General features: G+C 35.7%; 2 protein-coding genes across 2 annotated transcripts; both read left to right on the forward strand.

The window, feature by feature from the left end:
• The first annotated feature begins 5,221 nt into the window (after positions 1–5,221).
• Positions 5,222–10,602, forward strand: LOC120418584 (venom serine protease-like). Its single transcript, XM_039581031.2, has 5 exons — positions 5,222–5,373; positions 5,754–6,025; positions 6,530–6,745; positions 6,827–6,929; positions 9,946–10,602. The coding sequence occupies exons 1-5, from the start codon at positions 5,325–5,327 to the stop codon at positions 10,572–10,574; spliced, it is 1,269 nt and encodes a 422-aa protein (XP_039436965.1). The 5' UTR covers positions 5,222–5,324; the 3' UTR covers positions 10,575–10,602.
• A 545-nt stretch (positions 10,603–11,147) lies between these two features.
• Positions 11,148–12,416, forward strand: LOC120418583 (venom serine protease-like). Its single transcript, XM_039581030.2, has 2 exons — positions 11,148–11,729; positions 11,782–12,416. Exons 1-2 carry the CDS (start codon positions 11,171–11,173, stop codon positions 12,399–12,401), a joined length of 1,179 nt encoding a protein of 392 aa, XP_039436964.1. The 5' UTR covers positions 11,148–11,170; the 3' UTR covers positions 12,402–12,416.
• Positions 12,417–12,663: the final 247 nt, after the last annotated feature.

Raw genomic sequence — 12,663 nt, forward strand, 5'->3', positions numbered from 1 at the left:
AAAATTTCATTTAAATCGATTTCCGAAAATGTTGAAAATTACTCAATATCGTATCTATTTTCTGTTTTTTTTTCTGTTCAGTGACCACATATGAATCAAATTTGATTGAATGGGACATGTTGAAAACATTTCCAATGTTTTGTCATTATTTTAAGTATATTGAAAATGGATTTAAAGAATTAAATAGAGATTTGTTCTGTTTTTCTAAATCTTATTATGACACAGAATTTTTTTCGGAGTTTTTTGTTCCTTGGCAGGATTTTTATATTTAACTTGCCCTTGAGTTCTACTTGAAAGTTTCTGGCAGAAACTAGAGAAAAACACTTAATTTGTTCCGAAATCACCTAATTATAATAAATATATATGGTATGCTAGTTCGTAACATTTTAAACTTTTAAATTATTTTATTGTTTCCCTCATTCAGTCCCTTTCCGTTTTTTCTACTTTCAGCTGTTAAAGCAAAATTTTCAAATTCAGCAAAAAAAAACCTGCCCCAAAGCTCATCACACCTCATCGTCCCCCACCCACTCTCTCGCACACTCTCTCCATCATGCCAGTAAACCAGAACCCATCAAGGACGCGTTGAGGTGCTAAATGTCATTAAACATGGTTCTGGTTCAGCATTTCTCCACCAGGTCGAACGAGAACAAAAAAAAACCGCGCGGTCAACACAAAACACGTGGCATAAAACACAAAACCCACGCGGAAAAGTGAGAGGAGGGTGGCCGGAGTTCGAATTGCAAACGTTTGCCATTCCGGCTATTCGGGGCTATTAATTTTCACGAGCGGACAGCGATTTGACACCTGCGCGCACCACGTGGCTATCAGGACAGGCCAAATAAAAGCTCTCACGCCAAAGTCATCAGGAGGAAAAAAAAGGTGAGCTTTTTAATGCTGCCTTTGTTGAATGTTAAATTACATTTATAAAAATTAATTGCTTGTGTTACATGATTGCGGCAATTAAACTCTGAACAGTGGAGACAGGAGGGAAAAATAATAATCATCACTTGTTTGCTGACATTTTTTTTATTCGACCTAAATCCATGGCAGGAGCACTACCTGGGATTGTTCGCTGGAAGCCAATTTATTATATTTATTTGTTCGATTAATTTATTTGCATTCCAACTGGTGCAACGTAGCAAACACTTCAATGTGGAGCACATTTGTTTTGTTGAACAAACACTTGATTGTACTAGCTTAATCAAAATTAAATCGCTTTAAAATTATGAAAAAAGCATGTTTTGACGAAATCTCTTATCTTGAACCGTTGCTAAGTTTGTTTTCTCTCAACCGTCCACCAGAAATAATCAGAAGGAAAACAAAATTATCTCAGATTCCGTTGAACCTCAATTCAGCTCCGAAAAAACTGCGAAATTTGTCCTTCAAATTAGAGGAAAGCGTAACATTTTCATTCCAAATGAAATTAAAAAAGGAAAAACCTAACCAAGCGTCAAGAAAACCCACATCACAGAATCTGCAACAATTTTCCAACCCGCATTCCATCGGACACCATTCATTTTCAGCCACTTCCGGGGATCCTTCGTTTTCTGGACCCTTCACCGAAACTGGCGCGTCAATTAAATATTATCTTTTCACTCTCATCAGGACTGTGCGAGTGAGGAAGATGAGAAAAACCTCTTCTTCTCCCCGGGAGGGATGTTCTCACTCTAGCGAGTTGGCAAATAATGGCCACAGGGTAGGAGACATTGAAGATGTTCAAATTAAATTTAATAAAATCAAACATCAACCTTTTATTTTTTAATCTTCTATATCATCAATCAATATTTTCAAACATCAAGCTACAAACTTTCAAGTAAACTTTCAATCTTCAAACCTCTGAATTCATGCTACAACATTCAATCTAAAAATTTCAAACTGCAAGCAGAAAACAGAATTTATTTTAAATCTGTCTTCAATGTTATATTTCCCATCTTTATCTTCATCTTTAATCTACACAGTAAAAAAAAATTACAATTATAACTGTTAATTTTCTATTGCTTCTATGTAATGTCCTTATTTCAGACTAAAAACTTATATTAGGAAATCATGAAAAAGGTGAAAAAAGGTAATCGTGCTGTTTATTGCATTCAATCGTTATAACTTATCGTAATTTATAGTTAGAATTATTACAATAGTAATTGTCTATATAGTAAGGAATAATTTGTTGACAGTAAATTGTCGACGGTAGATTGAGAAATCACGATCCAATAATTTCAACTGACCATCGAGAAAAACTCGGTTTGTGTTCCAAGCTTGTTTTCAAAAATTAAATAGTCCAAGATCATAAAAAATAAAAAATTGAGGTTTCAAAATTTAAAAATGAACAGTTAGATAGATAGTTAGAAAATAAGAAAATTAATCAAATAAATTTACTAAAAAAATTACAATCTAAAATTTAAAATAATAAGATTTGATTCAAGATTTTTTTGCATAAAAACCATATTTTTTAAAATTATAAAAATTCTTTAAAACTTTAATGATTTATGATATTTTTTAATATTTTTTTTCACAATTTCACAAAATGTTTTTATTAGGTCATTTCTTCAAAAACCCTTTGAAACACTTAAAAATTAAAATTATAAAAAATAGCATATTTTCAAATTTTACAAAATTTAGGAATTTGAAATAATAAAAAAATATTCTGATTTTTTTTAAATTCTTCACAGTTTAAAAAACCCTTGAAAAATTTAAAAAAAAAATTATAAAGAGAAAAATATATAAATGAATCAAAATCCCAAATATAAAAAAAAAATCTGAAATTGTTAATTGTATTTTAAATTATTGAAATTTTTTATATTTTTTTGAGTTGAAGACCTTTTAAAAACATTTCTTAAATAAACCAATTTAAAAAAATAAGATTTTAGTACATTTTTGGATCAGAAAATTAAAATAATTTTAAAATTGGAAAAAACCATAAAAACAAAAAAAAGGTAAAATGTTTCAAGAGTTGAGATTTAAAAAAAAATAAAAATTGCAAACTTTTCAACAATTTATAAAAAAAAAATTGGAATTTAGATTTTTTTTAAATATGTTAAAAAATTAAAAAGTTTGAAGATAACTTCAAAACTTTTATCTTCTTTTAAAATTGTTAAATTGCTATTTTCAATTTTAAAAATTCTGTAAACTTTGAAAATTAAGAATAAAATCAAAATTTTCAATATATATTTAAGTTTTGAAGATGTTTTAGACTTAAAATTAATAATATCAGTTTTTTGAAAAGAATATTGTGAGATTTTTAAAATTTTTAAAAAATCACAAAAAAAAGTTTTTTACATTGTAATATTTTTTTAAATTGAAAAAAAAAACTTCACAATTATAGAAATTTAAAACTACAATTGAAGACAATGATTTTTTGTGTTTCTAAAATTTACAATAATTTACATTTTTTTAAATAATTTCAGCTAACCCAAGTCGTATGTACTTGTTTCGCTTAAAATTTTTTTTTATGATTTTTAATTTTGTGATATTTTTTAAATTTGTAACAATTCACAAAAAATGTTTTTAACATTTTAATAAATTTTCAAATAAAAAAACAAACTAAAGAAAATAAAGAAAATAAAAAGCTAATTTTTTTTTGAAATGATGCTATTTTGATTTTTTTTTTTCAAAGTTGTAGAGATTTTAAACTTGGCTACAATTGAAAACAATGATTTTTTATTGCATTTTTTTAATTTTAAGATTATTATATATTTTTTGTATTTGAGCAATTCTCTGAGATTTCGGTCATTCGATTTTTTTGTATTTTTCAATCCGGCTGAAACTTTTTTGGTGCCTTCGGTATGCCCAAAGAAGCCATTTTGCATTATTAGTTTGTCCATATAATTTTCCATAAAAAGTTTAAGGCTGTCCATACAAAAATGATATGTGAAAATTCAAAAATCTGTATCTTTTGAAGGAATTTTTTGATCGATTTGGTGTCTTGGGCAAAGTTGTAGGTATGGATAAGGACTACACTGAAAAAAATGATACACGGTAAAAAAAATTGGTGATTTTTTATTTCACTTTTTGTCACTTAAACTTGATTTGCAAAAAAACACTATTTTTATTTTTTTTTATTTTCTGATATGTTTTAGAGGACATCAAATGCCAACTTTTCAGAAATTTCCAGAATGGGCAAAAAATCTTTGACCGAGTTATGATTTTTTGAATCATTACAGATATTTTCAAAAAATTGAGCATGAGCATGAGCATGAGCATGAGAGACCACCCATGGTTGCCCCTCCGTTGCTGAACAGAACCGTAATATCCTTTCAGCACTACTGATCATAGGCTTCGACGATTCTGTGGTGTTTCTCTTATCAACAGCATGTATGAATGCGCTGAAAAGATAAAACACCATGATTGCCAAAACAAGATCAGTTGCGAATAGGTAACAGTCATTGGCCACCAACGGCGCCCGCCATGTCAGTTTGTAGATCTCGATTTTAAGGGACGGGAATGTTAGTTAGCGCAGGTTGCTACTAGGGCAGCTGATTTACTCTGTGCTTACACCCCACGAGCGCCAGGAACCTGAAAACTTGTTAGTAGGATATGGTGTTTGGTCAGGATTCATCATAGAAGATGATGATGCGACCCAAAACATAGTGTTTTTTGAAAGGTATTATATTACAGATATTTTCAAAAAATTGAAATCAAAAAGTACTTTAGTGAAATTTTGATAAAGTGCACCGTTTTCAAGTTATAGCCAGGTATTTTTTTTTTTTTTTTTTCAAAAAAGTAGCAGTTATTTTTTTTTTTAAATTAGTGCCCATGTTTGCCCACCTTTGAAAATTTTTTTTTTTGAAAAGCTGAGAAAATTCTCTATATTTCAAGAAAAAAAAGAATATGAGAAATTTTAAGTTTCAGAAACAGTTAATAACATTCTCAAACAAAACAAAAATGATAATTCAAAACTGACCACCCCTAGCCACCACCTTCCAAAAAATCATCCTTATCTTAACTCAAACCACCCCGCGCGGATCTCTCGTCCTAGAACGATGCCATAAACTTGAAAGCAATTTGCGTTTATCTTATTAGTCGCAAAAATATTTCCCTCCAGCAGCATCTCGGCAGCTTTAAACGTTTCACAAATTTCGTGACGCTCAGAGTTCTCATTTTCAACTCATCTGAACAAAAGTTAAAAAAAAAATCGTCTCAAAAATTCGTTAACATACCGACGAGACAGTTTTTTAGTATAATGCTGTGCTTAGTGAGAGTGTAATTTCGAGGACGGTTCAGATTTATGCATTTTTCCGTGGGGGTGGTGTTAATTGGGAAAAAGGTGGAAGATTTGATAGCTGACAAAAGTGGGGAAGGGAAAATTCGGGAGCGCGGAAGTGAGAACGATGTCGGGACTTTGTTCTGGCTATATTCAGAATGGCCGGAGGAGTAGAGGTAATTGATTTCGTTTCTTAATTAAACTGCTGCTCGCGATAAGCGGCGACCACGATGTAGCAGGTTCATTTGATGATGATTTCTGGGAAGTTGTTTGGCAATTTTGGACTTAACTGTGGGGTAGAGCAGAAAAAGGGAAAATGTTTTAATTTAATTATTTTAAAATTCTCTGGTTCTAACAATTCTTCGTGAAGTTTCTTCGCATGTTCATACATGTTTGTTTTTTTTTTTTTTTTTTTGTGAAATCCATGTTTTTTTTTTGACCATATCCCCTCATCGAATTAGCTCCCCTAATGAAACGTTTTGTTTGCTGTTTGTGTCCCCTGATGCTGCCACTCCTCAAGCACAACTTCTTTCTCATCAATTTGTCCTCCCTACAGGCGGCCTGTCCCGGCCGGAAACGGCGTCGTCCTGCCATTTGATGTTGATGCTGATGTTGTTGCTACTCGGCGCCATTCCCTCATCGGCGCAGCAACAGCAATACTCGGCCGGTTGTGACTTTTACCAGGACGTGGCCTCGGGCCGGTCTTATGCCATCTATTCGCCCAATTACGGCGGCCCCTATCCGGTCAACATCCGCTGCCGCTGGACGCTGGCCACCACGCCGGGCTCGAGGATTGCGTTGTCCTGTCCGGACGTGGCCATTCCACAGGTGAGTTTTGGAGTTATTTTTTTTTGTGTTTCTATGGCTCGTGCCCGGTTGCAATCTTTTTGATCTCTCCGAGGACAGTTTTGGTTTCCTGTGAGTGAAATCGGATACGCGACGAGGCGGCATCCGAGCACACTGGGACAGGTTCATTACTAAAAATTTTGAACTCTAAACTCTTATCTCTTAACTCTTAACTTTTAATTCTTAACTTTGACTCTTGACTCTTGACTCTTGACTCTTGACTCTTGACTCTTGACTCTTGACTCTTGACTCTTGACTCTTTACTCTTGACTCTTGACTCTTGACTCTTAACTCAATATTTTTTTCAAGCATTTTGTCCAAATATCTAAGCGTACTCCACCACTGTACAAATCCCACCAGAGGCATGACCCGGATTGACCAAAATCGTCATTTTGTTTCCCGCTTCTCTATCGCTCACAAAATCTAAATTTATTTCCACCAAAAAAACCAACCAAAATCCGTTCTTCGCTCCAACTCCTTTTCCAGAGCGCCTCGTGTTCATACGACAAACTGCTGATTTCGGCCGGTGGCCAGGCGAACCTGGGCGATGCCCGCGCTTACTGCGGCACCGGAACGCTGACGACGGAATCGACGGGCAGTTCGATGGTAGTCGCGTTGGACGTTCCCGCCAGCAGTGCGGGTGGTGGTCGGTTCTACTGTACGGCCACCAAGCTGGACTGCGCCTGTGGGATGCGGCGAAAGGTGAGTTTAATTGGGAACGATGGCTGCTGGTTGATGAAAGTTTATATTTTTGAGCTTTTTTTTGTTTGATTTTGGGCGTAGAAAAGAATTGTTGGTGGGACGGAAACACTGGTGAACGAGTTTCCCATGCTGGCAGCACTGGTTGATTCGACGGGAGGAGGAATCTTCTGTGGAGCCACAATCAGTAAGTTTTTATTTACGCATGAACTTGAGAGATTATTCGTTAGAACTGCATCTTAACTTGATTGACATCAACTCTCGATTAAATTTTCAAAAGGTCCTATCTGCATACACCCAACTGGCAGTCGCATGATTGTGATGCATGGCGGCATGAAAGTATATCAGAATCTGCATGAAAACTGTCCTCATGCATTTTTTGCGATATAGGAGTATGACATTTTTGCCCGTTACCGACAATTATCGACATTACCGACGGCTTTTTGGTTGTATTTCACAAAAAAACCTTAATAGAACGAGGATTGAACCACCAACATCATGGTTATTAATCCGACACGCTACCACCGCGCCATGGACGCTTGACGAAAAGTGAGTGAAATAGCACCAACATATGCTTCTCTTTGGAGTGTTGCTCGGGGACGGGCCAGCGTTATATGTGTTGGTGAGAACTGCAGATCGCTGAAATGTTTACACGTGGGCAAAAATGATCTACGGGCTTGCTGCAAAAAATGTTATAAAATATGACATTTTCTGCAGCAAATCCACTGTTGCAGATTTTGAGATATATTTTTCCTTTGGGTGTAGGAAACCCATGACTCATAGGTTGCTAAGCTTTTTCCCAATCAAAAATATATTATATATTATAGATTTTATACGGGAGCGAATGACCCATAGGGTTAAAGTTCCCCTAATAAAATCAACAACAACAACATTATAGATTTTCTGACACTTGCAGAATTGTGTTCAGATTGTAAAGAAGAAAAGTTGCATCCCCGATTGCTTGGATTGCCTTCTTTCTTGGATTGCCTAAGTAGCGACAGAAGAAAGTAAATCTAGGAAATAATTTAAAAATCGCTCTGTAATTATTATTACATCTTTTAATTTTTAATTTGTCTTGAGTGACTAAAAAATGCATCTTTTGCGCTAGATTCTCGTACATGAATTTCTCAAAAAATTGTAATTATGGAAAATAATGTCTTGGGCCAAGTAATTTAAGCCCTTTCAAAATGTTTATGTTGCTTTTAAAATTTCAAAATTATTTTCATAGAAAAAAGCAGAAAATTCACAAAATTAAATTTTTAACATTGAAAATAGAATCAATAGTTTCGAAGATAGTCGCGAGTTGGAATATGTGGGCTAATTAGTAAACTCATTTTTCACTGAATAAACTGAATAATAAAAAAATGTGTCATGTCATGTCGATTGCAAATTTGATTCTGCAGCAAAAAAATATTTTTTAAATTGTATTTGAAAATATTTTAGAATTTTTCCAAAAATCACACTATTTACAAAAAAAAAGTTTATCCTATACCAGATTTTGCTCATCCTAAACCGCAAAAGATGCCTTTTTAAGTCCACTAAGAAGTATCAAAACATTCAAAAATTATTTAAAACCAATTTAGTGATAATAAGTTAAATCAAAAATCGAAATTTTAGAGAATTACTCTTTTGATACAACTTTTAAGATCTTCGGTATCACAATTCAAAAGTTTTTGAACATTTTGAAAGGGCTTTTTAACCATAGAATTAAATTTTAAGCCTTGCTTGAACTTAAATTATATAGGAATTCATGGTTTTTAGAAGAATTTCGGTATTTCTAGTATTTATCTTTTTTTTTTAATTTTCATAAAATAATTAATTGAAATTTTTATCAACATTCCTTAAAGGTTTTTGGCATTCGACCGAATATTTTTTCAGTATCACAATAAAGCCATTTGTTTAGCTAAAAATTTTAAAATTTCGAAAAAAGACATTTGTTTACAAATCGATGCCCGTGTGCTCTCTTGTTCTATCCAGGTACGAATCCCAGCACACCAGCACCGAAAAAAAAATTCTGAATTTTTCAAAAAAACGAAATATTGGTAGCAAAAAAATTTCAACTTCATTTTTCGATGTAAATTCAACTATTTTCCCATAAAACATATAAAAAAAATAAAATAAAAATAAAAATAGTTTTTTTTTTGCAAATCAACTTTTAGTGACAAAAAGTTAAATTAAAAATCACAAAAAAAATTTACCGTGCATCATTTTTTTCAGTGTAGTCCTTATCCAAACCTACAACTTTGCCGAAGACACCAAATCGATAAAAAAAATCCTTCAAAAGATACAGATTTTTGAATTTTCATACATCATTTTTGTATGGACAGCTGCCAAATTTGTATGGAAAATTATATGGACAAACTAATGATGCAAAATGGCTTCTTTGGGCATACAAAGGCATCAAAAAAGGTTCAGCTGGATTAAAAAAATACAAAAATAAAAAATAAAAAAAAAGACCGATTTCGTAAAGAATTGCTCAAATGTGGTTTAAAAAAGCTTATGCTAAAAAATTACTGAAAATTTTTATTGTAAAGTAAACACAAACATTACAGAGATTTTTTAAGAGCCAAAACCGTCAAATGAGGTTATCACAATATCTTTACAGAAGGAATCTAGAGTTTTAGTCTTATGTTTTTTAAAGGTCTTATAAGCTACCGAATTTCTTATCTTTATAGAATATTTTCTAATAAAACTCTAGAAATGTTTGTTTAATGATTGTTTAATAGGGTCCTAAAGCCCTATGTAAATTTTGATGCACAACGATTAAAACACGCTTAAAAACCATTTCTGATCACTTTTTTTTTATTTTAATGCAAAAAAAAGTTGACAAGACAACATTTTTTCGATGGATCAACTATGGTCCCCTTGGAAAGAGCTGTCAAGTAGGACCTTTTCTGTCAAGAAGGACCGCGAGGTTTATTTTTCAAAATTGATTTAAAAATCCATTTTAAACTCTTTGTTGTCGTACAAAGGGTCATTGTACTCAGAAAAATAAGCTTTATCGCTGTATACAATAATATCAGCAATCTAAGCTTCATTTTAGGACCCAATTGTTCAGGAAAATTCTTCTCAAGATACAGATTTTTAACAGTAAACAAAATCATTCCACATCTTCAAAATGTTTAAATTAATGCATACAATCATTTTACCATATTTACCTACACATGTCTAAAATCATTAACGTCAATTTTAATATCCCCCAGTTACCAACTACCACGCCCTCACGGCCGCCCACTGCCCCCTAGGCCGCTCCATCGCCAACCTGGGCCTTCTGGTCGGCGACCACGACATCACCTCCGGCACGGACACCTCGTACGCCGCCCTCCACCGCCTAGCCTCGATCCGGTCCCACGAGTCGTACAGCACCGTCACCAAGCAGAACGACATCGCGATCGTGCGAACCCAAACGGAGATCCTGTTTACGGCCGGAGTTGGACCGGCCTGCTTGCCGTTCAAGTTCTTTGGGGTTTCGTTTGTGGGCGTTGAGTTGGAGGCGGTTGGCTGGGGATCGACGGACTTTGGCTATCCCAAGTCGAACGTTCCGATGAAGGTGGATCTTCCGGTGGTTGATCCGGGGAGGTGTAATGGGAGTTATAGCTATTTCACGAGTAGTCAGTTGTGTACCTGGAACGATGGGAAGGACACCTGCCAGAGCGATTCTGGGGGTCCGTTGTTCTATACGGACTTTTACAATGGATTGGTTTACTTGACGGGGATCGTAAGTTACGGTAGGGCTTGTGCAACTAATGATCCGAGTGTTAGCACCAGAATTACGGACTTTATGAGTTGGGTTATTCAAAATACCCCAGAGTGGACTTATTGTTATCAATGAATGAATAAAACAAGGAACAAACAACGTCTACAGGTCTTGTTTATTTGAGATCCTATGCAAAGTACTTGATTATATCAAGATTAAGGTGTTTGCCTCGTTCTGCTATCTTGCTTCGTTGGAACTGTCTTCACTTCTCCAAACTTTGTTACGTTGATATCACTGGAATTTTGCAAACTGATCTGGTTGCTGAACTGCTCTCAACTCGACTGATCATATCCAAACTGCAACTAACAAAGCTAGCATTGTATCATCAACTTCACCAACTTGTTTGAACAGTTGTACTTCCTAAACTGCCCCTGATCGCATAAATGTCCCATATGCATTTTCATCGATTTCGAGTTATTGATTCAGTTTGGTTCAAAATTGTGTGCTCTTTCGAAAGAGCCTATAACATCCAGTACTTTGTTCTATAAATCAGGAGGAAATCCAGTTTTTTCGCGAAAACTTAACACGTAGCCTTATGTATGGGACAAACTTCAAATGCGTTTTTCTCAGCTTGCTGTTTTTGCATATGGGACATTTATGCGAACATGGGCAGTAAAGGTCGTCACGAATTTCCAATGCCAATGCAATCGATATTTCTCACAGTCCTCAAAATGATCTCGTTACGATCGCTATTGGTGCTCGTCACCACCTCGCTACCCCTAACTTTCGCCCTTTTCGAGGGCTGCGACCAGCAATACCAACTGACCTCCACAGCCAACGTCCAGCTCATCTCCCCGTTCTACCCGAATCGCTACCCTTCCGGGAGTTCCTGCCGCTACACGCTGATCGCCCCCTCCGGCTACACGATCGACCTAACCTGCTCGATCAAGATGGACACCACCGCGGGCAGTTCGGCATGCTCTTCCGAACTCCTCTACATCTCCAAGGAGGGATTCCCGTCCGTCGTTGGCAGTGAGTTCTTCTGTGGAAGTGGAACCGTTGCGCGACGATCGCTCTTCAACAAGATCATGATCGCGTACTCGTCGAGTAGTTCAAGTGCAGCGGGGTCGTTCAGCTGTCAGGTGCAGGTCAAACCACAGGACTGCGATTGCGGATGGTCAGTGTCGCAGAAGATCGTGGGAGGTAGTACGGCGGGGGTCAATGAGTATACTTCGTTGGTTGGGTTGCTGGACAAGATCACCGTGAACGTGTTTTGTTCGGGAGTTATCAGTAAGTACTCTTTGGTAAACATGGAAGAATCATAACTATCGATCTCCAACAGTCAATTACAGGTACATCCTGACGGCGGCCCACTGCGTGGACAACACTCCAAGTCCGGATCGTATCCAAGCCCTGGTTGGCGATCACAACTACCGGAACGGTCTTGATACCCCCTACTCTCGGTTGTACGACATCGAAAGTATAGTTTGGCACGAGAATTACGTCGCATCTACCAGAGACAATGACATAGCGGTCCTTAAGACCACCGTGGACATGGAGTGGACTCGGGGTGTCGGACCAGTTTGTCTTCCGTTCAACTACTGGTACTACGACTTCAATACGCTGCAGGTTGACGTGGCGGGTTGGGGAACTACAAGTTTTGGAGGTCCACAGAGTACGACCTTGCTGAAGACCACGTTAGACGTGATCGCGAATGGAAATTGTCCGGTTCAGTACGTCAACAGTAAGAAGATTTGTACCTTTACGCCCGGCAAGGACACGTGTCAGTTCGATTCCGGTGGGCCGCTGTATCTGCGAGGAGTTCAACGGATGTACACAATCGGGATTGTCAGCTATGGAGGAGCATGTGCAGCAGCCACTCCGTCAGTGAATACAAGAATTACGGCGTATCTTGATTGGATACAGACCAAGACACCGGGTGCGACTTATTGCATTAAATAAATACTTCATGAAAAATTCGTATTTGTTTAACCAAAAACAAAAACAAAAACAAAAACAAAAACAAAAACAAAAACAAAAACAAAAACAAAAACAAAAACAAAAACAAAAACAAAAACAAAAACAAAAACAAAAACAAAAACAAAAACAAAAACAAAAACAAAAACAAAAACAAAAACAAAAACAAAAACAAAAACAAAAACAAAAACAAAAACAAAAACAAAAACAAAAACAAAAACAAAAACAAAAACAAAAACAAAAACAA

Source organism: Culex pipiens, chromosome 2 (genome assembly GCF_016801865.2).
Source record: "Culex pipiens pallens isolate TS chromosome 2, TS_CPP_V2, whole genome shotgun sequence".
Lineage (NCBI taxonomy): Eukaryota > Metazoa > Arthropoda > Insecta > Diptera > Culicidae > Culex > Culex pipiens.

What these genes read in the sequence shown, in the direction of transcription:
- LOC120418583 (XM_039581030.2), top strand. Translation starts at nt 11,171, where the DNA reads ATGATCTCGTTACGATCGCTATTGGTGCTCGTCACCACCTCGCTACCC. An exon ending in GTTTTGTTCGGGAGTTATCA is followed by an intron (nt 11,730 to 11,781) that starts GTAAGTACTCTT and finishes GATCTCCAACAG; the next exon opens with TCAATTACAGGTACATCCTG.
- LOC120418584 (XM_039581031.2), top strand. Translation starts at nt 5,325, where the DNA reads ATGTCGGGACTTTGTTCTGGCTATATTCAGAATGGCCGGAGGAGTAGA. An exon ending in GAATGGCCGGAGGAGTAGAG is followed by an intron (nt 5,374 to 5,753) that starts GTAATTGATTTC and finishes TCCTCCCTACAG; the next exon opens with GCGGCCTGTCCCGGCCGGAA. An exon ending in CGGACGTGGCCATTCCACAG is followed by an intron (nt 6,026 to 6,529) that starts GTGAGTTTTGGA and finishes CTCCTTTTCCAG; the next exon opens with AGCGCCTCGTGTTCATACGA.